Genomic DNA, 25,166 nt, shown 5'->3' with positions numbered 1-25,166 from the left:
TTGCCACAAAAAAGGTACAACTTTTCTGTGTTCCCATCACCCATTAGGGTTTCCTGTACTGTAGGTGGTGGTTCTTTTTCTGCTCCAAAACTGCATTTTGATTTTGTCTAGGCACTTATTTTAAATTAAAGAAAAACCCTACGCCCAAAACTCCTGTAGTGGGCATCTCTCAAAGATCTACATCTGAACATAACTATTTCCTTTCTTTATGATGAGTAAACCCAGGGCTTGGAGTCAAATTACCCTTGAAACTATAGGAAAAAATAGGATCCTAATCTGGATCCAAATAGGGATGTAAGCGACTAGTCAATTATCTGATAAGCATAAGCTTATCAGTGAGAGGCAGCGGGGGGGGGGGGGGGGGGAGCAGGAGCCGGTGCTGGGGGAAGCTGGCTTAAAAGTTGGTTCCCCCCCAGCACCATCTCCGGGGGGACACGGGAGGTAGAGGCACAGTGGGAAACAGTGCAAGCAGGGACCAAAGCAGTCTCTGCTCACGCTGCTTCTGCTTTTGCAATATACAAGATCCCCGGCAAGGGTCTTGTACATCCTTTTACATTTCAAAAGCAGAAGCAGTGCAGGGAGCGCAGGGCTTCCTTTGAAATGTACAAGAGCTATGCAGGGACTCATGTATATTACAAAAGCCGAGTCCTGCAGGGAGTGTGGGGACAGTCCCCCACTGGCCCCGCGCTCCCTTCTGGGCTTCTGCTTTTGAACTGTAGCTAGAGTCTGGCAGTGCTCTTGCTACAGTTCAAAGGCGGAAGTGCTCTTATCGACTAGTCAATCCCATCGACTATTCGATTAGTTAATAAATCTAAATTTAACATCCACAGGTCCAAACTGGGCACTTTTTTTTAAACTTAAAGCATTTATTTTGGGAACAGCCCCTTCCAAAGACGGATGCTATTTTGTCCATGAGTGATCTTAAAAAGTCAATAGAAATGACCAAACCTGTACAGAAAAAAATTGCAGTTTTGAAATTCCAAAGACAGAAAATATTGCTGTATCAGACTGACTCTGTTTACCTTATTCTTCCCCAAAAGGACACCATGGTTTAATGGATGGGGCTTTAACCTACCCAGAGGTCAGTCTTTGCTGGACAAGTGGAACCTTATCCCCGAGGGCATTGATATACTAATGACACATGGACCTCCTCTTGGTAAGTGAAGGGTTAGGGTTAGGGTTAGGGTTAGTTTTGTGTGGTTTTGTACACAGAATGCATTTTTAGCGCAAGCAAATCTATTAATGCTTTAAGGGGTACAGTTGTATTTTCAATACAAAACTGTGAATTAAAAAAGAAAACCCAGATATGATTAAACACAGCAATTATGCTGGGCTTCTAGGTATTATATGAATTCATTATCCTGATTTAATGAAGCCAAAGAAAATCAAAGGTGTATCTAAACTTCACAGCCATTGGAGTTGGATCTTTTATTTTAAAAACTAGCCTTTGTCTGACAAACAACACTTCCACAAGGGTCTAGAATTCTCAGAAGCTGACTCAAAACATTTTGAAAGATTGGTCGTCGCTCCCAACCACCACCACTAGAACATAATGTTTATGCCAACCTTTTACTTGGTCAAGTGTATACAGTAGTACTTTTCTGTACCCTTAAAGTATTTGCTTCATTAAACAAGTTGACCACACACCAACATTTTACAATAGCTCTTTGGTATTAAAAATTAAGGACCAAAATTCTGTTGTCTCCTATTCGTTCAAACGACACCCATTTAGTGCAGTGCAAGATGAGTGGATGTATTGAGAGCAGAACCTGAGTGCTCTCAGATCACATTCAGAAAATGTTAATTGGGTGGAGGGCAGGGGAAAGGAAAGAGGAAAAACATCTTAAGAACCTAAGGAAGACAAAGTGAGAATGTGAAGTTTCTTAAAAGCTATTGTGTTCTTTAATGGAGAGGTTAGGGTTACAGATAACGTAATAAACCTCCTGTGAATTATGGCTTCCTGAAACTCTAAATGAAATCTTACTTGAATAGAGAATATTAAGAGTATTGATTGCATTTTGCCCTTAGGTTTTCGAGACTGGGTTCCAAAGGAGCTGCAGAGAGTTGGCTGTGTAGAACTGTTGAACACTGTGCAAAGGCGAGTAAGGCCCAAACTCCATGTTTTTGGTGGAATTCATGAAGGTAAGGAATAGTTGTGTTCCCTCGTTCAGTCTGAGAATCCTCAAAGGGGATACCAGTCGATTTCCGTGGTACTTAGTACCAGATGTGGGTTTTCCATTTATTATGGCATAGTAAAATAGAATGGGAAAATTCAGTGAGATCTTCAGAAATTCGCTTCTGTGTGTCCAAATGGAGACATCATAATCTAACCCGAGGTATTCGTATTTTAACCACACATGTGCTATCCGCATTTGTACCTTGCAAAATTAAGCTGTGCTAGATTATTTTTATGCAAAAGAATAAACAGCAATTTGAAATTTGTCTGACCAAACCACAAGACCGTCCCAGTTACTCCAAGTATAGGAGCCAACAAAAGGAGCTAGAAAAGAGGAAGTGGTATTTGGAGAAAGCTTGCTGTATCAAGTTACTACTCTTCCCCCATGTACTGAGTGAGAAGGGAGGGCAGATTGTGTCATAAATCAGGAGGGGAGGAAAGGGAATTACCGCAGTTTTCAATTTTGAAGTCATTCTGCAATACATTTCGTGAGGTGTAATCTTTCAAGTTATGTGAGCCTCAGAAAATCTTTTTCAGAAGATATTGCCCCATTTTTTATCTCACACCAGGCAGGCAGTGTGTAAAACTTCAGAACAATAAGCTCATTTTGTGGAGATGGGAGGGAATAAAAGATTAAATAAATACATTTTGGAGGTTTTAAAATATTTAGTACACTTTGTAGCTTTCATGTTCCAGTGAGACAAATACTAGGAGTCCAGCCTGGGAGAAAGAGAGAAAGACTTTGTGACCTTATGACTAAAAATTACGCACTAAGTGCTTTATATTTCCCCCCCTGGAGATTTTGCCATTGACTCTAATTAAGCTCTCTATAGGCTCACAGAGTTGGAGAACTTCATAAAAGAAAAGACAGCTTACTTGCCTGCCATTGTTGATTTTCCAGAGCCCTCATGAGTTTACACAATGAATTTTTATGCCTGGGTTATAAAGTCCTGTAAATAAGGAGTTTATAACAGAAACACTGACATGACCTTAACTATAGTGGCATGAATAACCATACTCTAATGCAATCTAGGAAAGGATTGGACATTTTCTATAAATATTAATGCTCAGATATTAATGATAAGTGAATACAAGAAGGTTTCTTACTAGAACATGCAAATTGCCTATAGCTTTTTGTAGGACATGGTAAGCTGAAAGTAATCAAACTCTCTACAGTAATAATGCTAAGCTAAGGGAAAGCAAAGGCGTCTTAGCACACAAGATCATTATAAAAAACCCCACTGGAGTCTTGTGCAGACCTTACATTTAAATCTTGTAAGTAAGATGGCAATACACTCTTCAAGCATGAAAAGCGACTTATTTGAGTATTCAAGGGCCCTAAACAAAGATCCACATTTTGCTTAGTTGACTAATGCTGAAGATAAAGGAGTGCTACAGCAAATCGAGGAAGATTTGTTCTGAATTGTTCTTGGAGTTTGAGTTAAGGCACAATTAATTCAGACCAAATTCCACTCTCAGATTGCATGCTCCCATCTTCATTGAAGTCTGTAGGAATTGCACCCAAGTATCTGGGGCAAAATTCTGCAGTGGGTCAATTGATTTTATTTTTAGAAAAAGTATTTTCCCACTACAAAAGTGATCTAACTCAGAATAGCCAACTTAAATAAACAAATTGATACAGGCAGACCACAGCAATTGTGGAAACACACATTTTGTGCTAACTTTCACGCAGCAGTGGTCAGTATTATATCACATTGCAAAAGGAAAAATATTCTTCATAAGGTCTGGCCTGATAGTACTAACACTGAGAAGTTCCTGTTTTCTGAGAGGGACCAGTCAAGAGCAAAATATATAGTGCCATGCCCTTCCTGCTCTGTCTCCAGTTTCGTGTGTCTTTTCCTGCCCCTCCATAAGAAAAGTAGCGTCATCTTGGAGCACCATTTTTCGGGGCCAGCCAGAGAGCCATGACAGCCAGCAAAGGTAAAGCTTGCTTTGCCCTTGACTCAGAAGAATGGTTCTGACAATGCCCTGTCCATCTCGTCCAGTCCGTCAGCAGTCCTGAGAAGTCCTGCCAAGCAGTGCTTTAGCAGCTCCCCAATCCTCCCAGTGGGAATTAGATTTGAACAGGTATCCCAGGAGAACAGAGAGGAGGAAGTAAATCAAAGGAGTTTTCAGACTAGGGATGTTAAAATGAGTGTAATTGGGTAACCGTGTAACTGCTGAATATCTACGCAGTTACATGCACTCACAGTGCGGAGCAGCAGTGAGCTCCCTGGGAGCCGGTGCACGCTGGAAACTGGTTCCCGGCATGCTTTGTTCCCACCTCAGCCCTGCTCCCAGGGAGCTGGTTGCTGCCCCTGATACAGACCCAGCAGGGCAGGGTGGCAGCTGGCTCCCCAGGAGTGGGGCAGGAGCCTGCAACTAACCGTGAACTGTATCCGATACCAGTTGACTGTTTACAGGGTTATACTTTTACTCCCCCACCCAATATGCTTTTTTTTTTGGAGAGAGAGAGAAACAAAGCCTCTTTCTTGGGGCCAACATCTATTTCAACAGAACTCATCACGCCTCTGCTCTCCTCAAAAGAAATTCCTGCAGCAGACTGTTCCTCTGCAGGGTCCCCAGTCTCCTGCTCTTCCCTCAGAAATCTCTGGAGACTGTTACTCATTTTCATCTCCCGATCAACATCTTTGGGAGAGAAGGAGAAGTGTGACACAGAGCCTGAAAGCTGCAAGCAGATAATGGGCTCAGAGGATTTATTCTGTTGCCCTCCATTGCAGGATTGCAAGGAACTGTAGCCACTTCCCCTCATGTCCCTATAGGAGGCCAGAAATAGGCCTGAACAGGGAAAATATTCAAGCCCACTGTCCCCGATGCTTTGTATGGAGTTAAGGCTAGAGTAGGATTGAGAATCTACCCTTACATTCCTACAGGCTAGAGAAGTAAGGCAGAAGTCAGTGATCACTCATTCACAGGTTGGAAGAGCCTGTGGTCTCCAGGCCAGGTGATTATCCCATCAGTGTTTTTCATTAAGAAAACAGCTTGCTGCACATTTGTTCGAGATCTTCTCTCTTCACATTTTTAGCCCACTTCTGCCTTATCTGTAAGGATGGAGAACTCCGTGGGCTTTCCTTGGACATCCATAAGCCTGTGATATCTTATTGGTTTTTTATGTAGATCATCAGAAAGCCCTTTTCCCTCTTCACTGAGCCCTGCAAGGTGTTCAAAGGCTCTTGGACTGCTCTCACCTCTTGTATGGATTCCTATATCTGGCTCACCTCTATCTCCAAGAGCCTCCCCTGCTTGAACCAACTCACAGCCCATTCTTTCATTACCATAGGCCTCTCTTGGGTTGAGTCGAGAGAAGAGAGGCCAGCCTCTGTGGAGGGGTTCTGCGTAGCAGCCACACAGCAGGGGTGAGGAACCTTTTTTGGGCCGGAGACCGCTGACCCAGAGAAAAATCAGTCAGGGGCCGCACACAAGTGAGAAGCCCCTGACTAAGGAGACTCCCCACCTTCCCCTTGTACACCGGAGCCTAGGGGGACCCAGGCTAGTATATTTTGCTTGCTCCAGCCCTGCAGGTGGGTGGCTGGAGCACCAACATGGGCTCCCCAATGCTGAGCCTCAGGGGCTGGATCCAGGCAAGCCGGGGCCACATCTGGCCCCCTGGCCCATCACTAGAACTCCATCCACACTTGCACTTTCAGACAACCATTCAGTCTATATGTATCTTCAGCTGTGATGTTCAGACAGTCGAATTCTCCAAGCCTGTTCAGCCACAGCTTTAAGATTTGTGGAGTGCCTCATTCTTCTCCTTCTCTTTGCCCAGTCTCCCAGCCACTTTAGCTCCTCTAGCTGGCCTCTCAGTTTCTGTGGCCTGGGTTGGAATTGCTGGTCAGATCCATTGCCCTTGCCAGGAAAACAAGCTACAGAAAGCACATATTCTTGCCTGTTCTTTGATTTCTGAGGTTTAGCAAGAACAGTGTGAACACCCAACCCTACACCCCGCGAGCTGACAAACTCATTGAGGAGTTGTCTGCAGACCTGAATGCCTAAAAGGAAAGTGGCTTGTGCTCTCTCTCCTGATTGGTCCTTCACAACCTGTCAGGGTAGGAGCATGCCAAACCACAGGAGATTACATAGCTGAAAGAAAAGGAGGATTTGGCACTTGTTCCGTTGCAGTACAGCAAAAGGCCTTTCTGGTCGATAAAACTGAAATTTTAAAATACTCTCTTCTCATTCCAGATATGATGGGGTTTTTTTTATTGCAACTTTGAGGTAGCTTTCAAAAGTGCATAACATTTTGACAGGATTTGTTAAATTGTATTCCAAATAGCTTTCACAACAGGTTTTTATGTACCTGCCTAAAGGCGCAATGCACTGGGTCATCATCGTTTGTTTATATTATAAAGCGTGTGACACATTCTCCCTACAGGTTATGGCATTATGACAGACGGTTACACAACGTACATCAACGCCTCAACATGTACAGTCAGCTTTCAACCAACCAATCCTCCAATTATATTTGACCTTCCAACCCCTCAAGGATCATGAAGCACTACTTCACAGTTAAGTGGGGAAGGTCTATAAACTGCCATTTTCTAATTATAAAAGTTACATTCTCTTACATGTTTATTTCCAAAATTACGTGGGTTTTTTGTAAATTGCTGGTACAAGGAAACAAAAAGATAGAGGTTGTGCTTTTTGGAAATGCAGCATCCATTTTAAATTGATAAAGCATTGTGAATTTGTAAAACAAAATTTTTTTGTTTTTTCGAACTTGCCAGTGTAAAATTGTTATAATATTCTCAAAAGGACAGCCAAGCTTTCTTTTAAAAAGTGAGAGACCTTATTTTAATATTATATTGTAAGCTTTTTAGGCAGCATTTAAAAACACCAAATTTGCACAACTGTTATTGTTTGAAAGTTTTTAATGTAATTTTTTTCTAGTTAAGGTGTCACCTTCCCCTCTCCTTCCCCCAACAAACATTTTTATTACACTTTTTTTATTAACGTAAACATGAGTTAAGGGTCTCTTTGTCCCTTGATGAGTTTGCATGTCCTGTAGTTACCAGTCATATGCAACAAGGGGTGAACAGACTTCACAATTGTTTATCTCTGCCTATTTTAAAGTTTGATATAGATAGCTGCATCCTGTATGTGATTATCTGCCTTTTTATTGTTTGGGGTTTTTTTAAATTATTTTAGCTTTAAAAATATGGGGATGAAAGCTGCAAAGAGCAGGTGTTTCATGCAGTAAAAACATGTAAATGCAGACTCCTTTTAAATATGAATTTATATATATATGTATTTTTTGTGCATTATAACTAGGAATTTAATATTGCAAGTATAGCAACTGCAAAATTATGCTGTACAGCACATCTAAATTATGAAGGATGTGACATTTTCCAAGTGCTCAAGACCTTCAAGAGCTTGAGTTAAATCTTTGTGCAGGTTCAGGCATGTATAGAATCAAATGGATACAATCAAGCCTAACTAAAATAAGGCTTAGTTGTCCTTTATATTTAAATATTCTTGAATTGTCTTATTCCTTTTTTTTCCTTATTTTGCACTGTGTGTAAATGCAATCTTGCTAGCACAAAATATTGTTGCAGATAGTTATTTCTGTTCTACCACTGTAAACGCTATTGAGCTTTGTTCTGTTTTATGTTACCTTGTTAATGGAATTTAGAAAAGCAGTTGTTTCTTTAAATTTATTGTGATATTATATATCTAGCGGCCTTTATATGCAAATAAAATTGCAAGATTTTTAAATACTTGGTGTTAAGGAGTCTTTGAATTAACAATCCCATGGGCATTGATTGGAATAAGTAAAAAATTCTCATTTTCATAAATTTTTATTGCTCCCCATTCATGGGATGGTAGGTGGGTCGATAAAGCACTCAGTGGACTTTTCCTTCCGTTCCTCTGCCATCCATCTTTCCATAGCTTTTAGATGAAGATTTTGTATTCAGGTGTAATTCATTGTGAACTGGGTTTATGTGCAGTTTAAGGATTGTAGGACAGTATTTCAGACAGTGTATGGAAAAATTGATTATGTAATAACCTTTGTACCTCCTCAGTTATTCATAAGTACTTTACTGCTGTGAGTGTTTTATGTTGTTCATCCACCACAGGTTAAAAAACCAATAGGCCTAGATGAAATACAGTGCATATTTATTTTGTTTTGACCTATTCTGCAAGTCTAGGATCACAGAATTTACAGCAGACCATACCCCTTCCAGGAGAGTCCTGCAAAGAATGTGAGTGCCGTAAGGCAGCGATTGTAATTTAATGCAGGTCTGTACAAGGCCTAGTTTCATGGGGCCCAACCCTGATGGCCTCTAAAGCTATCGCAATATAAATATAAAACAACACTATTTTTAAATAACTTTTAGCTCTTACAAGGGGGCTGTGCCCCCTGCTCACTACTCTCGCTAACCCCCCTCTTTCCGGGGGTAGGTGTCTTGGCTGGGGGAGGGGGCAGGATCAAGCTGAGGGTAGGTGTCTGGCCAGGCGGGAGGGTGGAAGAACAGGGGAGGGTGCAGGGTCTCCGTGAAAGGGGCAAGTGAGGGGGCTGGGCATGCAGGGTCTCATGTTGGGGGGTATGAGTGAGCAGGCTGGGGGGGGTGGGGTCTCGCCCAGGGTATGTGTGACAGGGCTGGGGATGCAGGGAGGGTGTGCGGTTCCTGCCCCCCCGCCCTTGAGGGGAAAGGGCACGTGACTCCTGACCCACGCCACCGAGGGGGGGAAGGAGGCAGGACTGCTGAGGGCAGAGGAGGCCGTGGACGCAGAGCGACATGACATCACTCTGTTGTCCCACAGGAAAAATGTTGTTATATCTAGTGAGAAAATATATGTTCAAATGGCAATAGATATAGTGTCAGCTTCATGAATCTGCTATAGCCTGAAACACTAGCTGAAGAGAGCCATGAACTGCACCCAGTCACCTCAGCAGATTAACTTTTAAACCTGCCTGTGATTTTGTAAAGGTCAACCTCTTTCGCTGCTGAGCATTTTTAGTACAGATAAGTGGTGCCGAACTGATTTTGTTCCTTTTTAATGTCTACCTCTTCTATTGATTTTCAATGTGCTTATCCGACAGTCTCAAACAGCACCACAGAACTTCTCTGAGCCCAAAATGTCCCATTCCCAGCTTCCAAGCTCTTCCCTTTCCTGTAGATAAATCTGACCTGCTGAAAAAAACAGGGGGTCTCTCTAAAGTGATGCAAAGCACCACAGCACCCCTAAAAGATGCACCCAGAGCAATATAACCTGGGGTTTTGTGATGACAGTACTTTGTTTACAGAGTTAATTCAGTAATAAAGTCCCTTTTTGAATTGAGCTGTCGCTGATGTCCCCAGTCTGCTATAGCAGAGTGCTCCAGAAACTAAGAGGCCTTGACTTGCCGTAGCTGTGTATTGTATGTTAAAAGTATGGAGGATTAGGCATCTGAATTCCCTAGCCAAATCTGAAAAGCTCCACCTCAGTATTTTTCCTGCCTTAGGCCTATGTGACTTTCAGAGTCTGAAGCAGGAACTTTTTTTCTCCACAAGTTCAGTCTGTCTCTGGTTTGGAATCCGCTGTTGTATTTGGTTTCTTTATGGCACAGAAATTCAATAAAGAGAACAAATCTTGTTTGACTTCAGAGAAAAAGCTACCTGTCGGCTTTGGTTATACCGAGACTGAGTTTGGTCCCTTAAGTTGACATACGGCCACTCAGCCATATCAGCCCCCTTCTCAGACTTCTATTCATAAGCCTTCTTACGTGGGTTTTCCTTTTTGATTCTCTGCACTAGACTTTCCTAAATCATTTTAGACCAAGAGCTATGCTGGACCAGTCTCAGAGACCTTTCTCCCTCCCATCTTTCTGCAACCAGCCCCTGCTAGCCTTAATACTTAGGTTTTAATGGAAAATTGGCTTCTAAAGTGTAAGGTGGTGTTCAACAAGAGGCAGAAATGGGGTCTCAAGAGAGCCTGTATGACGGCTGTGCACTAGGGACAGTGCCGAACATCTCCCACGGGGAAGCACCTGGACGCACTCTTTCTTGCGTGAGCAGATTCCTGGGGGACACAGGCAGTGCACCTCCAATTCTTCATGGGTCTGGCTGCTAGGGATGTTAGATATTGTTTAATTTAATCATCGTGTACCTGCACAATGTCTTACCAGTTACACAGCGTGATCTCGGCCCCACTCCCGGGGAGCCTGGGCCCGCACTGGACAGAAACTGCTCCAGCATCCTGCCTGCCCTTCTCCCTCTGCTCCTGAATTGGTGTTGCTGCTTGTGCCTGAGCCTTAGGCAATGAGGGAGAGGACGCAAGGAACTGTAACCATTCTGCAGAGCTCACTGAATGTCCAGCCAGGCTGCATCCCCTTTTTGCCTGCTCTCTCAAAGGCACAGCCCCCTCAAATATTGAACCCATGTACAAATCCACAACAGACAATAGGGGTGTTAGTGTAGAGTTGTGAAATACAGGAAGTCCCCGGGTTACATGGATCCGACTTACATCGGCTCCCTACTTACAAACGGGGTGAGGCAACCTTGCACTAGCTGCTTCTCCCCATCAGAACAGGGAGACGCGAAGCTAGTGCCCCCCGCCCCCAGCAGACCAGGGAGACGCAGAGCGGCTTTTCTCAGCAGACACCTCAGCTTGAAAATAAAGGACTGAGGGAAGTGAGGTGTGGGAGAATAAAACTGAGCTCTGGAGAAATGTTTGGCTAGAGTTTCCCCTACAATATTTAAGAACAGGTTAGATAGACATCTGTCAGGGATGGTGTAGACGGAGCTTGATCCTGCCTTGAGGGCGGGGGGCTGGACTCGATGACCTCTCGAGGTCCCTTCCAGTCCTATTATTCTATGATTCTAATATGTACCAGTTCCGACTTACTTACAAATTCAACTTAAGAACAAACCTACAGTCCCTATCTTGTACGAAACCCGGGGACTGCCTGTAATCTCTGTTGCCAAACTATGCTTTCATGGGGTACTCATCTGTGATAGGTATGCTCCTTTTCAAGGGTGTCTCACTTTTATAGGTTCCATATTAGCATATAGAATAAGCCTCTGGTAACAATTCTTCCTCTGAAGCCTGATCCAAAGTCCACTGTTGCAATCTTTCCATTAATATCAAAGGGCTCTGGTTCAGGTACCTGGCAGCTTACTGGAACAAGTTTCTGTTTGTTACTCACCCTTCAAGCTGGAAGAGACATCCCTGGTTAACATGCAAGAACCTCTTGGCAAGAAGAGGGACCTACCTATTTGTAAGTGCTGAATCTTTCCAAGTGATTGATTAACAGCACTGAAGTCGATTAACCTTTCCTCTTTTGAGAGCAGCTTTCATCTAGTCATCTTGATAAGGCTGAAAGCAGTCAAGGCCTTTATCAAGGGAGGGCTGCAGAACAGGATGTTCCCCAGAGGTGACTGGTTCCCAATTCTCAGAGCATAGTGAATATAGTGAATTCAGCAGACCTTGAGGTCAAGCATTTATTAGGTTAAGAGACTGTCAAATCAATCTGGTCTACTCCAGGCAAATTCTACTAGGAGAATGGATTTTGCCAAGACTGTGTCTAAGAAGTAGATTGATGGACTAACTCCTGTTCTAGCTGCCTGTTTTTCATTTTCTGTCGTTCAGACTTTTTTCTCTATTGACATAGGTATTTGCCCCATAGGAGGAGTTTTAATGAGCAGAGCTCCAGTATTCAAGGAGAATATAACTTAATGTCACAGAGAAATGCCCCTAAAGCTTTAAGCCCTTCCATATTGATGGTAAATAGACTGATTTAGGATTAGGATTTTAACATTTCTGCCTTCTCTTCGTGACTGTCATTCTGGGTGAGCAAGTGTGTCATTCTGGGTGAGCAAATGTGCATCTTCCACCAATGGCACAAGCTCCTCCTGGGATGTCTTGCTTACTTTACCAAAGTTTATATCATTTTCTGAATAGTCCCTCCTTCCCCATTCCAAGATGGTAGGACCCACTCTCGTTTCTTCTGGGCACTACTGGCTTCTTGCAGTGAAACAAGGAATACATTCCCAATTCAAGACTGCAGCAGTTGGATTTCTCTCTCAACCACTGCAGCCATTAGCCCCATCTTACACCCTGCCTGTGTAGGTTTATGGTGTTTAGGCTTAACAGCTGAAAATGTTAGAACGCACCTGGAGTCCTCATTGCACACAATCCACTTGCTTTCTTGCACATTCCTGCGTTGTCTTTTCAGTTATATTTCTTTAGATCAGATTAGTCCTTTTGATGGCTGTTTTCTCTACAGCTACAATCTAAATACACAAGAGAGGAGGAAAGAGAGAAAAATCATTTTACTGTTGGAAAACTGAGGGACAGAGAGGTTAAGTGACTTCCCTAAGATCACCTAGGAAACCTGAGAGAGAGCTAGGAGTTGAACCTATGTTTGCTAGGCCCCAATCCAGTGTCTTAACTACAAGACCATATTTTGAATACTGTCTTTTTCTGGGAGTACCCTGAGGGAGCTGTCCTTTTGCTTCCTCAGACACAAGGACTGCAACCGTGACAGGCTTTAAATAGAACATAAGTGGTGCACAGGTCGACTCTTGTGGATCTTTGCATAGAGATGAACTTTCTAGTAAGTTAGGACTGAAAAACATAGGCCCAAGTCCTGAACTCCATACTCAGGATCAAATGAAGCCATTGGAAGTGCTACTTGAATAAGAATGAAAATCTTCAGGGAGCTTTTGTTTATCAGAACATACTGCTTACTAAATGCACATGAACATCACTATCACCCCCGTGTTCAGATGCATCGCACATTTTCCCCTAGCAGGCAAAAGTGAGATGACAACCTCAGCATCTTTGCAGACACTCCCATGAGAGGGTTTTTTAAAGATTCGAAGTGAGTACCAAGCACTTTCATGATCACTGAAAGACAGCAATTAGTAGTTTCAGCCCCTTCGTGCAGCAATGCAGTGTCATTACAGACGTCACATTACTCAGAACACATCACGTACGGACATAAGGGAACGCTTCCTGTCTGAGGTCTCCTCTTGGCCTTGCCTATGCTAGAGCACCAGGTAGGTTTTGCTTCAATGAGTGCTTCTGTCCCAGTCAATACACTGGACCTAGGGTTTATCCAGACACATTTCTAGGTAGGTTGCACCGATTGATACCTCCAAGAATCAATAGACGTTTAACTGCGACTGTACAGAGTGATTCAGTTAGGCGAAGGGGAATCTTTCAGAAGTGCCAGAGCTGCTCAATGCCCAGCTCTGCCTCTGTCCTTACCCCACCCCTTTCAACAAAGCCCCTCCCTGCCTTTTTCCGATGCTGCTCCAGCTACAGCCCACCCATTCTTGCCCAGTTCCACTCCCTCCTCTGATGGCATCATGTACTCGCTCCTCTCCCAGACTTGCAAATGCTGCCAAACAGCTGACAAGGCAGGGTGGGAGGTGCAGGGAGGAAGAGACCTACTGGGCCTACTGGTAGGCAGACAGCACTAGAAGTCTGGGGGGAGCTGATAAGTGGGCTTTTTCCCTATGGTTGCTCCAGCCCCAGATTGCCATGGAATTGGCACATAAGATTTTGAAATTGGCACATAAGATTTTGTATAGACACCTAACACCCATGGGCTCCGCATCTAAGCACTTTCAAAAATCCCACCAGTTTTCTCTCTCAACCTTTAGGCATTTAAATACCGTCAAAAATCCAGCTCTGAGTCCTTGGCCTTTCGTGAATTTGTCCTATGTTAAAGCCATCTAGCCCTGCAGGCTGCACTCAAACACATTCTTTTTGGAGCTCCTGTTTTAGTAATTCCTGGCTTTACTTACAAAATACAGGGGATATATATATACATTAAAATTTACCTCCAACTTTCCTGATGTAATTTTAGGATATCCCAAATGATAATTTGTGTGTGTGTTGAACAAATCTTCTGTCCCAAGAAAAGTAGCAGTCTCCATTTTATGCATGGAGGATATGAGGCTCAGAGAGGTTAAACAATGTGCCCAAGGTCACAGGAGAAATCTGTGGCAGACTGGGGAGAGGAAGGTTCACATTCTATCTGCCACTATAACCATAAGACCATTCTTAGTCTCCAAATACTACAGTGCCTGTTATTAGTATTGTTTTGAAACTCCCCACTATTTATTTCTAAGGCTCTGAAACTCATTAGCTACCTTTCTAATGCTGGCCTCAACATTGCAAGTTTTTAGTTCTTTCACTTGCTCCTATACGTACAGAAAATCTTAAAATCAATTATATAGTGATAGAAAAGGTATTCTAACAGCACTCTTGATTTCCATGGCCAAGTATGTATGCTGTAACTCCATGGCAATAGTATTGCAAGCACATCACCTTAAGCTGCCAACTGAAACATAAAACACAACACACCACCACAAATTATGTTCAAGCCCTAATGATGCTGGTGGATGCAGTTATCATTTTTATCTAAGTAATGTGCACTTGCCTGGGGTGGAAGCTATAGTGTGTATTGATTTGTTGCTGGAGTAACTAAGGCCTTTGGATGTGTGTATGCTGAAAGGTATAGATAGAGTATAAAGAGTGTCACGTCCCTAGAGATTTTTACTGAGTACTTCAGCATCATATTTCTTTGGGATGGAAATATGTTTGAGTTGCAAGCCTAATCCTAACTTTTAATTTTTCAGCCGGTCAGTAGGGCTTGGATACTACATGTAATAAATTTCTCAAACTATGTCTTGATGGATTTAGTTCCCTGACAAAGACATGCTCAAGCCCTAAGAGCAGGAAAGCAGTGGGGTTGCATCAGTGATTTAGGATTTGCTGGCTTTTTATGTGGAACAAGCAAAGCTGGGCTGGTGTAAGCAACACAATCTATGATGTGCTTTCCCAACACAATGGCACTTGACAGACTGCTTTGCAACTCTATTACTAGTAAGATACATAATTCATTCTTCTGGAAAAGTCTATCTAACGCATAGTAGCAATATGCAAGCCCCCACAGCCGTAGCTGATGATTCAGCAATACAGTGTTTACAAATATGAATATTTATAACAGTGCCAGTTATTTGCAATGGTTAGGTTGGAATCCCTGTTGCTGAATGGCTTTTTGTTGGACTTTCATAACACTAAGGCAAACTTTATTTTTGAAGTAATATTTACTGAAGCTCCCATCCACTGACTTCAATTAACTAGGCTTCTAGAATGGCATAAACTAGGGATTTCTGACAAAAGAGCGAATTCCAAAGTCAAGAAAACTGCTCGTGTGAGTTAAGCTCTCGTAAGAGAGGTTCCTGTGATGCCAACAGCAGTGAAATGTGGCATTAGTGAATACAAATCAGTCTGCTGGATAATAAAATCTTTCTATCATAACACAAGAATCTTGACACCCAGCAGCTACACGGAAACCAAAAATACTGGAAGGCTGTGTCTACACTGGGCCACTTATTCCGGAAAAGCGGCTGCTTGTCCAGAATAAGCTGCGAGCTGTCTACATTGGCCGCTTGCTTTTCCGGAAAAGCAATGATGATCTACTGTAAAATTGTCAGTGTTTTTCCAGAAAAACTATGCTGCTCCCATTCGGGCAAAAGTCCTTTCCCAGAAAAACTGTTCTGTAAAAGGGCCAGTGTAGACAGCACAGTAGTCTTTTCTGCAAAAAAGCCCCGATCGCGAAAATGACGATCGGGGTTTTTTTCCGGAAAAGCGCATCTACATTGGCATGGACGCTTTTCCGGAAAAAGTGCTTTTCCAGAAAAGCATCCTGCCAATGTAGACGCGCTTTTCCGGAAATACTTATAATGGAAAAACTGTTCCGTTTTAAGCATTTCCGGAAAAGGGTGCCAGTGTAGACGTAGCCGAAGTGTGCAGAGCGACCAGAATGTTTGCTGAAAAATATTTTGAAACATTTACAGTCTCCTACAACACTACACTACAAGTAAATGACTCTTTGGTCAAATGTCTCATCTGGAGGTGGATGCTGGCCAGATGCAGGAAGAGCACTGATATGATTTAGAAAGGGTAATAAAACATCATATGGGAGCTTATGAAATGACACATATGCCAAGTCTGCAGATCAGAACATTTAAATAACCTCTAGCATTTTCTGGCCCCACAAAGTGCAGCTGCATTAGTTTGACTAGATATAGTATCTGTAGGCTGCTGACTCCGTGGTGATAATTTGGTACATCCACGGTAAGTTTATAAATCTTTATCTTGGTCAACTAGTTCTTTTTTCCAGATACAGACTAGTAGTACTTCATAGCAAATGAAACCTTTCCAATATTCAACCTTTGTCTATTTACACATGAGCAAATGAGTTAAACTGTTCCTGAAATGATAAAATATTACTGAAGACTAATACTAAGTGACATTAGCAACACTGAAACCAGCACATTATATTCTGCTCTGGATATTATCTGCCAGTGTAGTATTTGTAGTATCTGACTATACTGTATTTGATAAAGGAACAAATTAAGAGATATGAAAAAATAGGATTTCAACAGACTCCCAGCCCTCTGGCAAAGGTATGGGAATTTTCTGGTGAAGATGTTCAACTCTAACCTTGCTCATTCAGCAGTTCTGCTGCTGGCTATACAAAAATGGTTAATGCAAACCCAGTGGGGAAGGGTGCACAATGAAGAACTAAACAAAAATGCTTCAGAGGGGTAGTCAAGTTAGTCCATAACCATTGCTCTTTTACTCAATGTGCTTTGAAATCCGGTCTTCTTATTCACATATGAAAACAAATTTAGTTGTATTAGCTTTTAATATGTACATCTCTATTGCAAAGTCCAGATAATTTGCTGTCCATTTAGTTAAAAATCAAACCTTTAGTGTATAGTGTGTAGCAAAATAATGGCCCAGAGCATTTCATTCTCTGATGAAGTGGCTGGAAAACCTACTGATGTCTGTCATGAGTCAGTGACTTGAGGAATAACACTTCTGTAGCCTTGTTCTACTCTCAGCTAAAATGTTCGGAGGGAGATGGAAATCCATGCACGGAGAGAGGCTATGGCTAAGAAACATGTACTGTCTGCACAACAGTGATTCTCCATCAGTGTTAGTACCAGATGGAGGGAGAGACACTGCAGAAGTGTATTCCTCAACTAGGATGTTTAAAATAAAAGCAGTAGAATACTGAAAACATTACACAGTCACAGTGAAGCCATTAATTGGTCGAGGCAGCTTCCCAAGCCCATCTTCAGCCCTTAAAATCTAGAAAGTTTCACCAATCTTATAATAATGACTTGATGTGATCCCTTCTATTTGGGCAGTTTGTCCAACACAGTTCAGCCAAGACGTATGGCTATGCTTGCAATAATAGCTCACCATATGTCTCACATCTGGTCCTAAGTAGAAGCTATGTTTTAACCAGTGCCTCTTCATAAGATGACAATTGTTTTTAGGATAAATTCTCAAGAGTATGGTAACCAGGACTAGCAGTGCTGACAGATTAGTAATTTCATTAATCACTATTAAAACCCCATTTTACTATGCGGCATTCCTAGTACATGTGACCCAAGGCACAATCCTATCCTGCACTATCGTCAGTATTTAGAAACATGGCCTGGATGCAGTTGTGTATTTTTTTTTTTAAGGTGGTCCAACTCATTAGACTGTCAACGAACAAGGATGAATTCTCCAGGGAGCATAGAACAGAGATGTTTTTAATCAAAAACTAATATGAGCACGTAAACTTCAGTGTATCTCTTGGCATTAAGCTAGCTCCAGTCTGGAGCCAGAGGAAGTACTGTATTATAGTTTCATGTAACAGCTACAGAAGCTGCCACATGAACACTACAGCAGTGGCCCCCAGTTTGCAAACTAGTTTTTAATTAATAGGAAGAGTTTCCTTTAAAAACTATCAGGGGGTCTCTCCCCTCCCCTCCCTTCCCTTCCCCTTCTCTCTCCTCTAGAAAATTAGTTCCACACTATTCCATTACGGAAGCCTATCTTTAAAACTAGAAGAACTTTTATTTTCTGCAGAAATTTAACTACAAATGCTTTGGTGCTAAAATAATACTTTAAGAGAGCTGTACACATGGCCCTGCTAAAATAAAATATATCTGGTTGTTTAACTTGGACCTGGACTGCTGACTGATTGCAGAAACCTAGATTAAAAATCCTTCAGCTAGCAGAATCTCCCTTGATTGATGGGTCTGGAAGCATCAGAATCTCTACAAATGGAGCTTGCTCGCGAACAAGAGTCAAGGTGGCAATAGGCCCAAGTACATTTTAGATCATACAATTCATAAATTGAGGTTGTTTCCTTGAAGACTTTGATGTTGAACGGTATCAAAGTCAGACACTGTCAAGCTCCCAGATAGTGAGATCAGAATATAGGCAAAATAAAAGCTGAGTTTTTCTTTATTGTTATTATTCAGCCGCTCAGAATTCATCCTATGCTCCATTTAAGCTACAGTGACAGCGTAATGAGAGTTTTTGGCTTGAAGGATGAGATTACAGGAGTTTTCTTTGTAAATGACTGACTTGTATGCCAGCATTGAATGAGATGGGAAAACCTTTAACTGAACTCTGCTGTGCGCAGAGGAAAACCCTAACCCTGCTCTATTCATAGTGAGGTTTCTTTTAACCAAAACTAGTGATGGTCTGGAGGCCCTGGTGCCACAGGTTCAAACCCTAATGCTATGGTTCCCAACCTTTTTGAGCTCACGGACCCCTTTTCAAGCTATTATACTTCTACAGACCCAAACAACACAGCTGTTTTCAAACATTCCATGACTTGATAATCATTTGAAATGTGGACTAGCTCATGTTATCTAAACAAATATACAGTAGACTTCCGATAATCCAGAACCTTTGGGACCTGGGTAGTGCCGGATTATCGGATGTGTCGGAATATCAGGAGGTCCTATAAACTGGTTATATATATATACTGTATATGGTATATACTGTATATAAAGTGTTTTAACCCTTTTTATTGTACATACTGTATACAGTATACTGTAATGTTTTAGTTTTTTTAACCCTTTTTTACCCTTTTTGCTCAGTTCAGCTGCTGCTGCTGCTGCCTTGTGACTCGTTTTTTGCCGAAGGTCACTCACTAGGATCTTGCCATTTTGATACCGGACTATCGGAAGAGCCATACAACTGGATGCCAGATTATTGGAGTTTTACTGTAGTAGGGTACGTCTACACGTGTTCCCTAGTTCGAGCTACGGATGCAAATGTAGCCGACCGAAATTGCTAATGAAGCGGGGATTTAAATATCCCACGCTTCATTAGCATAATCTCACCCGCGCATTATTCCGCTCGCCAGCTGATTTGAACCAGGAATTGCGCTCCGGGACGTGTTAGTTCGAATCAAACCCCTTGATTAGTTTGTTGATTCGAGCTAACACGTCCCGGAGCGCACTTCCTGGTTCGACTCACCTGGCGAGTGGAATAACACACGGGCAAGATTATGCTAATGGAGCACGGGATATTTAAATCCCTGCTCCATTAGCAATTTCAGTCGGCTACATTTGCATCCCTAGCTCAAACTAGAGAGCAAGTGTAGACGTACCCGTAGTGTTGAGAGAGGATACAGCGTGTCAATATTCAAATGTAACAACTCAGAGGTGCCATGTATTTTTATTTAATAAAATTTTATTGGCTCCACCAATCCATTTTTGCTGGCCCAACTAAACCCTTCCCATCACTCGCCTGGCTTTGGAACAGTTAAAGCAGGGTGATGTATTCAAAAAGAGAAAAAAAATGGTAAACAGTGACTGGCCCGTTTATGAACCGACTCCATAGGACAGTCGCAGCTTCCGCGTGGGCTGCGGGATGTGCAGACTTCAGGGCATGGAGCTTTTCAGGTCCCATTGGCTGCTGTTTGCCTGCGCTGCTTCCTCAGCTCCTGTCCCCTCCATCCACTGCCCAGCCACAGAGCGAGGGGGCTCTCATGGCCAAAGGGAGCCCTGGAGTTGCCAGCTCAAGAATGGAATTTCAGGAGCGGAGTGGGGGGGACGGGACAGCAGCCGTGTGTGCCAGGATGCAGCTTGCTTTTGATCCCATTCTCCAGAAGCTAAGGGAGTGTGGGGAAAATGCTTGCATCCCATGCATGCCTCTTGCGCCTAGCTGGTGTGAGAGAGGCACGCACAGGATGCACGCACTCTCCCCTCACTCTCTTAGGCTGTGTCTAGACTGGCCAGTTTTTCCAGAAAATCAGCCACTTCTGCGGAAAAACTTGCCAGCTGTCTACACTGGCTGCTTGAATTTCCGCAAAAGCACTGACTTCCTACTGTACGAAATCAGTGCTTCTTGCAGAAATACTATGCTGCTCCCTTTCAGGCATGTCATGGAGCAGGTTGCCCCTCAGGCCTACAGCCTTGTCATCATCGGGGCTACCCGCCCATGCCTCCCGATTTGGTCCTTTCTCCCACCCCCAATGTCCCTACGGTGCTCCCCCAGCTTCGTCCTATCCGAAGCACCAAGGTCTGAGACTCGGTGCAGAGCCTCCGAAGTCTGGGTCTTTGTGAGGGCTATGTGTAGCCCGTGAGGGAGGAGGGGGACTTGGGCCCACCCTCACTCCAAGTCCCGACCCAGGACCCTAAAGGCAGCAGTGCAAGCTCGCTGCCTGGTTGGTGGGGATCCTCCCCGTAACTCACCAACCCCCGGGTCTCGGTTAAGGCGCTGCCGCTGCCGGCCGTCCCCGTCCTGAGTCGCTTCCTCCTCCTCGCCGAGTTCGCCTCCCTGGTGATCTGCAGCTCCATCTCGCCGGACCTCGATCGAGGCTTCCTCCGCGCCGGGCTCCTCTCCCCTAGCCGGAGTGTCCCTCCTCTTCGGCTCTCCTGGGCGTCTTTTGAAGGGACCGTCTTCCACGGACCCGCCCCTTTCTGCGCCCCGGCGCCCGCTGATGACGTTTCCCGGAGAGGAGAATCCCCTCCGGGTGACGTCTATGCCCCCAGTTAGCCCCGTACATGTGGGGCATGGGAACCGGGATGCTGCCCGCGGGCAGCTGCCTCTCTGGCTCCCTGAGCCGGCAAGCGCCGCGGCGGCTCCGTCCACTCCCCTTTTTTCCCCCACGGGCTCAGGAGTGCGGGGTGTCCTTGGTTCCCGGGCAGTGGGAACCGGTGCCCCGTCACAGGGCAAAAGTCCCTTTTGCACAAAAGGGCCAGTGTAGACAGCTGAGATTTGTTTTCCGCAAAAAAGCCCTGATCGCGAATATGGCGATCGGGGCTTTTTTGTGCAAAAGCACCTAGATTGGCCACGGACACTTTTCCGTAAAAAGTGCTCTTGCGGAAATCGTCCGTGCCAATCTAGATGCTCTGTTCCGAAAATGCTTTTAACAGAAGGCAGCTCAGAAATGAGGGTGGTAATACAGCAATCCTCTCAAGAGCTCTGTGACACACACCCCACCATCACCACCACACACAATCCCTTTTGGGGTTGGGCCCCTGACAGCTCCAACTCAATGACCACTCACAAAAAGGACCAATTTTAAAACTTTCTGGTTGGGAAATTGACCACAAACGGACTATGAGTTTGATAGGGCTCTCCCTACAGCACCTTTTTGTAAGAGTAGAGGTTTCCCCCTCCTGTTGCTCTGCAATGACTGGTTTATTCTTCCATCCCTCTGGCTGTCTCTCACTCTCTCTCTCTCTCACTCTCACACTCACACTCACACTCTCTACAATATACACAGATACTTATTGAAACACTGTATCCTTTTGTGCTCTATACATGTACATTACTATAAATGCATAGTAAATTATCTGATCTACACACAGGAATTAGGCTGAATCTGGTCCACTAGTCAAAAAACAGGATTTATTCCATGGACTTCAATAGAGATACCCCAAGATTTACACTGGTATAGATGAAAGTGGATTCTGGCCAAGACACGTGCAAGTTAGGTCCCTTTAAGGGCAACCTACTTTTGATGGCTGGCTGCCTCTCTGCCAGTTTAGACGCTTGAAGCACGAGACATGTAAAAACGTTTAGAAAATGATTTTTTCCAATTACTTGGGACTGCGTGATTAATCAAAGACCAGCACTGGAGATATACATATAAAGAACAAACTGTAGGTCTCAGAGGTTAAAATATATTTAAAGCTAGTGCTTATTTTGAAAGGGTTTCTTGCTGTTATTGTCAAGCCTATGCTAAATCAATTATTATCTGCGAGGGTCACCAAGAGTTCAGTATTAGAGAAACATACAGTATTTGGTATTATGTCATGAACTGCTTTGGAACCTGGACAGTCTTAAAGAGACAGAACAATATCACATGCATATATTATTTGTTTTTTTAGAAGTAAGTTTAATTCATTGTTATTTGCGCCTAGTCACACTTCAAAAAATATTACTAAGACAATAGCACTAGTTTGCATTTCTCTTCTGCTTCTCTCCTCACCCCCATGGATCTCAGAACTATTCATCAAATGATAAGCCTTATAGAGCCCCACTGAGGTAGGTAAGTTTTTTTATTATCAAGCCTAAGGATGGGTAAACTGAGGCAGGGAAAGTTAACTCACTCGCCCAGCAAGCCTGGACAAAATCTAGAAATAACTGAGCCCCGATTTCATGCAGAAGCCATTAAACACTTCTTCCACCCCTTGAGCAGCTGCCAGGGTCAACGTAGTAAATCAGTGTATGAAATTAGATTACTTTAATGCATGTCATTCCTCTGTGAAGTGAAACTGTATCAGTATGAAAGTTTTCTCCTGGCTGCATATTGTTTTGTTTTTAATAGCAGGTTTCCTCCCACCTCATTTGCAAAGTCTTAATTTTAAACAACCTGGTTTTCATTCTTTTCTTTTAGGCAAGTCAGGAAACAGATTTCTCTATCCAGACCTCTGATTAGGGATTATTGAAGGAGTGGGATACAGGGCAGCTGTTCCTACATTTTAAAGCAATAAAACACACACAGAAAACTACTACACAGAGAATAACCTCGCAGCAGACAACAGAAAACCTTTTAGCCCTGGCAGAATGTCTCACTGGGCACTTTATATGAAGTAAGGTCTGAGAATGAAATTACTGTGTGTGTGGTAGCGCAGTATAGCCTTACAGTCTTCTTAAGCAAAACATCTGTGATGTGTAAGTAGTACATGCCCCCAACATTCCCATTCCAATAGCTGCTCTCTCTCTCAAAGCCACGCCCAGAGTAGAGAGCATTTGACCGTAAAGCTTTTCCACAATATTGACAACATTTTGGAGAAATGTGATTGAAGGGGTTGTCCCCCTGGGGAAGAAATTAAATTGATTTGAAAAAGCACTACCTCACCATAGGTCCAAGACATGTTCCAAACAACTTGGACTTCCAGCAAAACAACTTAAAGTGGGGATTTTTTTTCCCCCATGGCTGACTTCCATTTGCACAAATTGTTTTGGTTTTTTTTGCGCAACTTAAAGAGTGGGGAATGGGAGGGCTTACAATGCATCAGTTCCTACAAGTGTCAACAACTTTAGTTCAGAACGCATGTATACCAGGGTGACTTATAGTGGGGATGCCCGGTATACGATTAACACTTCAGCCTCAAATGTTTTACTGCACATATGGCAGCAGTCACTTACATCAGTAATTTCCTATTCTTAGTATAAGAAAAAACCTTCCTTACCACTGTGTAGTAACTGTTGGCAAATAGTGGGTTATTTAATAGCGGTCACTGTATCTATTCAGGCCAATTTTCTTTGCATTTGCAAATATACTTTGTAGTTCCAGGAGCACCTTTTAATCCGAGAATCTCTAAACCTTTAGAGACATAATTTGACTAAGCCACAATATGACCCTGCTCCTCATTTTTTCCATGCTTGAATACTTAATCCACTTTTAGGTCCAGATTCTCAGCAGGTATAACTTTGCATTGCACCACACAAGTCAAAGGCACCTGATAGATTTACACCAGCTGCAGATCTGGTCCATAATTTTTAGAAAACTGTAAAACATTAATTTTTACATTCACACAATTGCATCCAGAGAACTTGAGTCTCCCATAGTTTGAAGGAAGACACTTCAGCCAAAAGTGAAGTCTTGTTTCATGTTCCACACCGAGCCTCCTGACGTAACAAATTGTTGTAAGTCTTCCATGTGCTGGATACTGTTTAGTTATAAAACAATGCCATAATTAAGACATGGTGATAAGGAAATAAAATTAGTGCGTAATTCTCCAGGCATGCTCTTAGAACACACTGAAAGGATGCAGAGTAGATTACAAATGTTTGGGTACTGCTGGACCTAGAATATCTCTCTCTATATTAAAAAAAGCTTTTCCTGTGGGATGACAGAGTGATGTCATCACGTCACTCTGCACTCTGCCTGCCTCCTCCATATCTCCCCTCCCCCTCTCGAGCCCAACCTCGCTCCTCGGAATTGCTATTTTAAACCAAGTCTCTACTCCCCTTCCTCCACCCCCACCCCACAGGGCTTTCAACGCCAAGAAACATGGCACAGTAGCCGGCAGACCCCACATGGCAGCTGTGACAGCCCGGGGAGGGGGAAGAGGGGAGAGGGTACGGTGCTCAGGACAGCAGCCTGGCGACAGGCGCTAGGAGCAGGGCTCCAAGCTGGGTTTGTGTGTCAGCAGGGGATTCTTGGGGGGTCCCCTCCACCGGGCTCTTGGGGAGCCGGAGCGCGACTGCCCAGAGTCCAGCTGCCCCCACGGAGACTTACCCCCTTCTCAGCGGCTGCACTTACCGTGGCTACCAGAGCACCCCTGAGCTGCCCAGGGAGACGCTGCACTGACCGGTCCTCTCCTCCCATTCTGCTCCTGGCGGGCAGATGGGCGGCCCTGGGCTCTGCGGGCAGAGCTGGGGCGGTGAGCAGCGCAGGCGGGACCGCACAGGGGAGAGTCAGGACAGCGCCCCCCACGCTGCTGCTTTCCCCACCTCAACAGGCTGCAGCGCCCTGGAGCACTGTGCGCCCTGGAGCACCGTGTGCACAAGGCACTATCTGCCCCTCCCTGGGGAGTGAGGGGGGAGAGGGAGAGAAGGGACCCTGGCTTTGGGGGAGGTGGGGGGAAAAGGGGATAGAAGAGGCCCGGGCTGGGCGGAGGAGGGAAAAGGAGAGCCCGGGCTTACATGGCAGGGGGAGGAGGGAGAACAGGGTCCACGCTGATGTGGTAGGGAAGAGGCTCGA

The 25,166-nt window shown here is 43.9% G+C and overlaps 1 protein-coding gene across 3 annotated transcripts in view; it reads left to right on the top strand.

Annotated features, from left to right (window-relative positions):
• The window catches only part of MPPED2 (metallophosphoesterase domain containing 2), a 192,552-nt gene extending 184,638 nt beyond the window's left edge, over positions 1–7,914 (top strand). For all 3 annotated transcript variants that reach the window (XM_006119865.4, XM_006119864.4, XM_006119866.4), the window contains 3 exons: positions 1,041–1,156; positions 2,029–2,142; positions 6,573–7,914. In XM_006119865.4, coding sequence (XP_006119927.1) covers positions 1,041–1,156; positions 2,029–2,142; positions 6,573–6,691 — 349 coding nt within the window. In that variant the 3' untranslated portion in view covers positions 6,692–7,914. The remainder of the gene's footprint in view (positions 1–1,040; positions 1,157–2,028; positions 2,143–6,572) is intronic.
• The last annotated feature ends 17,252 nt before the right edge of the window (positions 7,915–25,166 follow it).

The sequence above is a fragment of the Pelodiscus sinensis genome, chromosome 4 (genome assembly GCF_049634645.1).
Source record: "Pelodiscus sinensis isolate JC-2024 chromosome 4, ASM4963464v1, whole genome shotgun sequence".
Taxonomy (NCBI): Eukaryota; Metazoa; Chordata; order Testudines; family Trionychidae; genus Pelodiscus; species Pelodiscus sinensis.
This window is presented reverse-complemented; position numbering and strand designations above follow the sequence as displayed.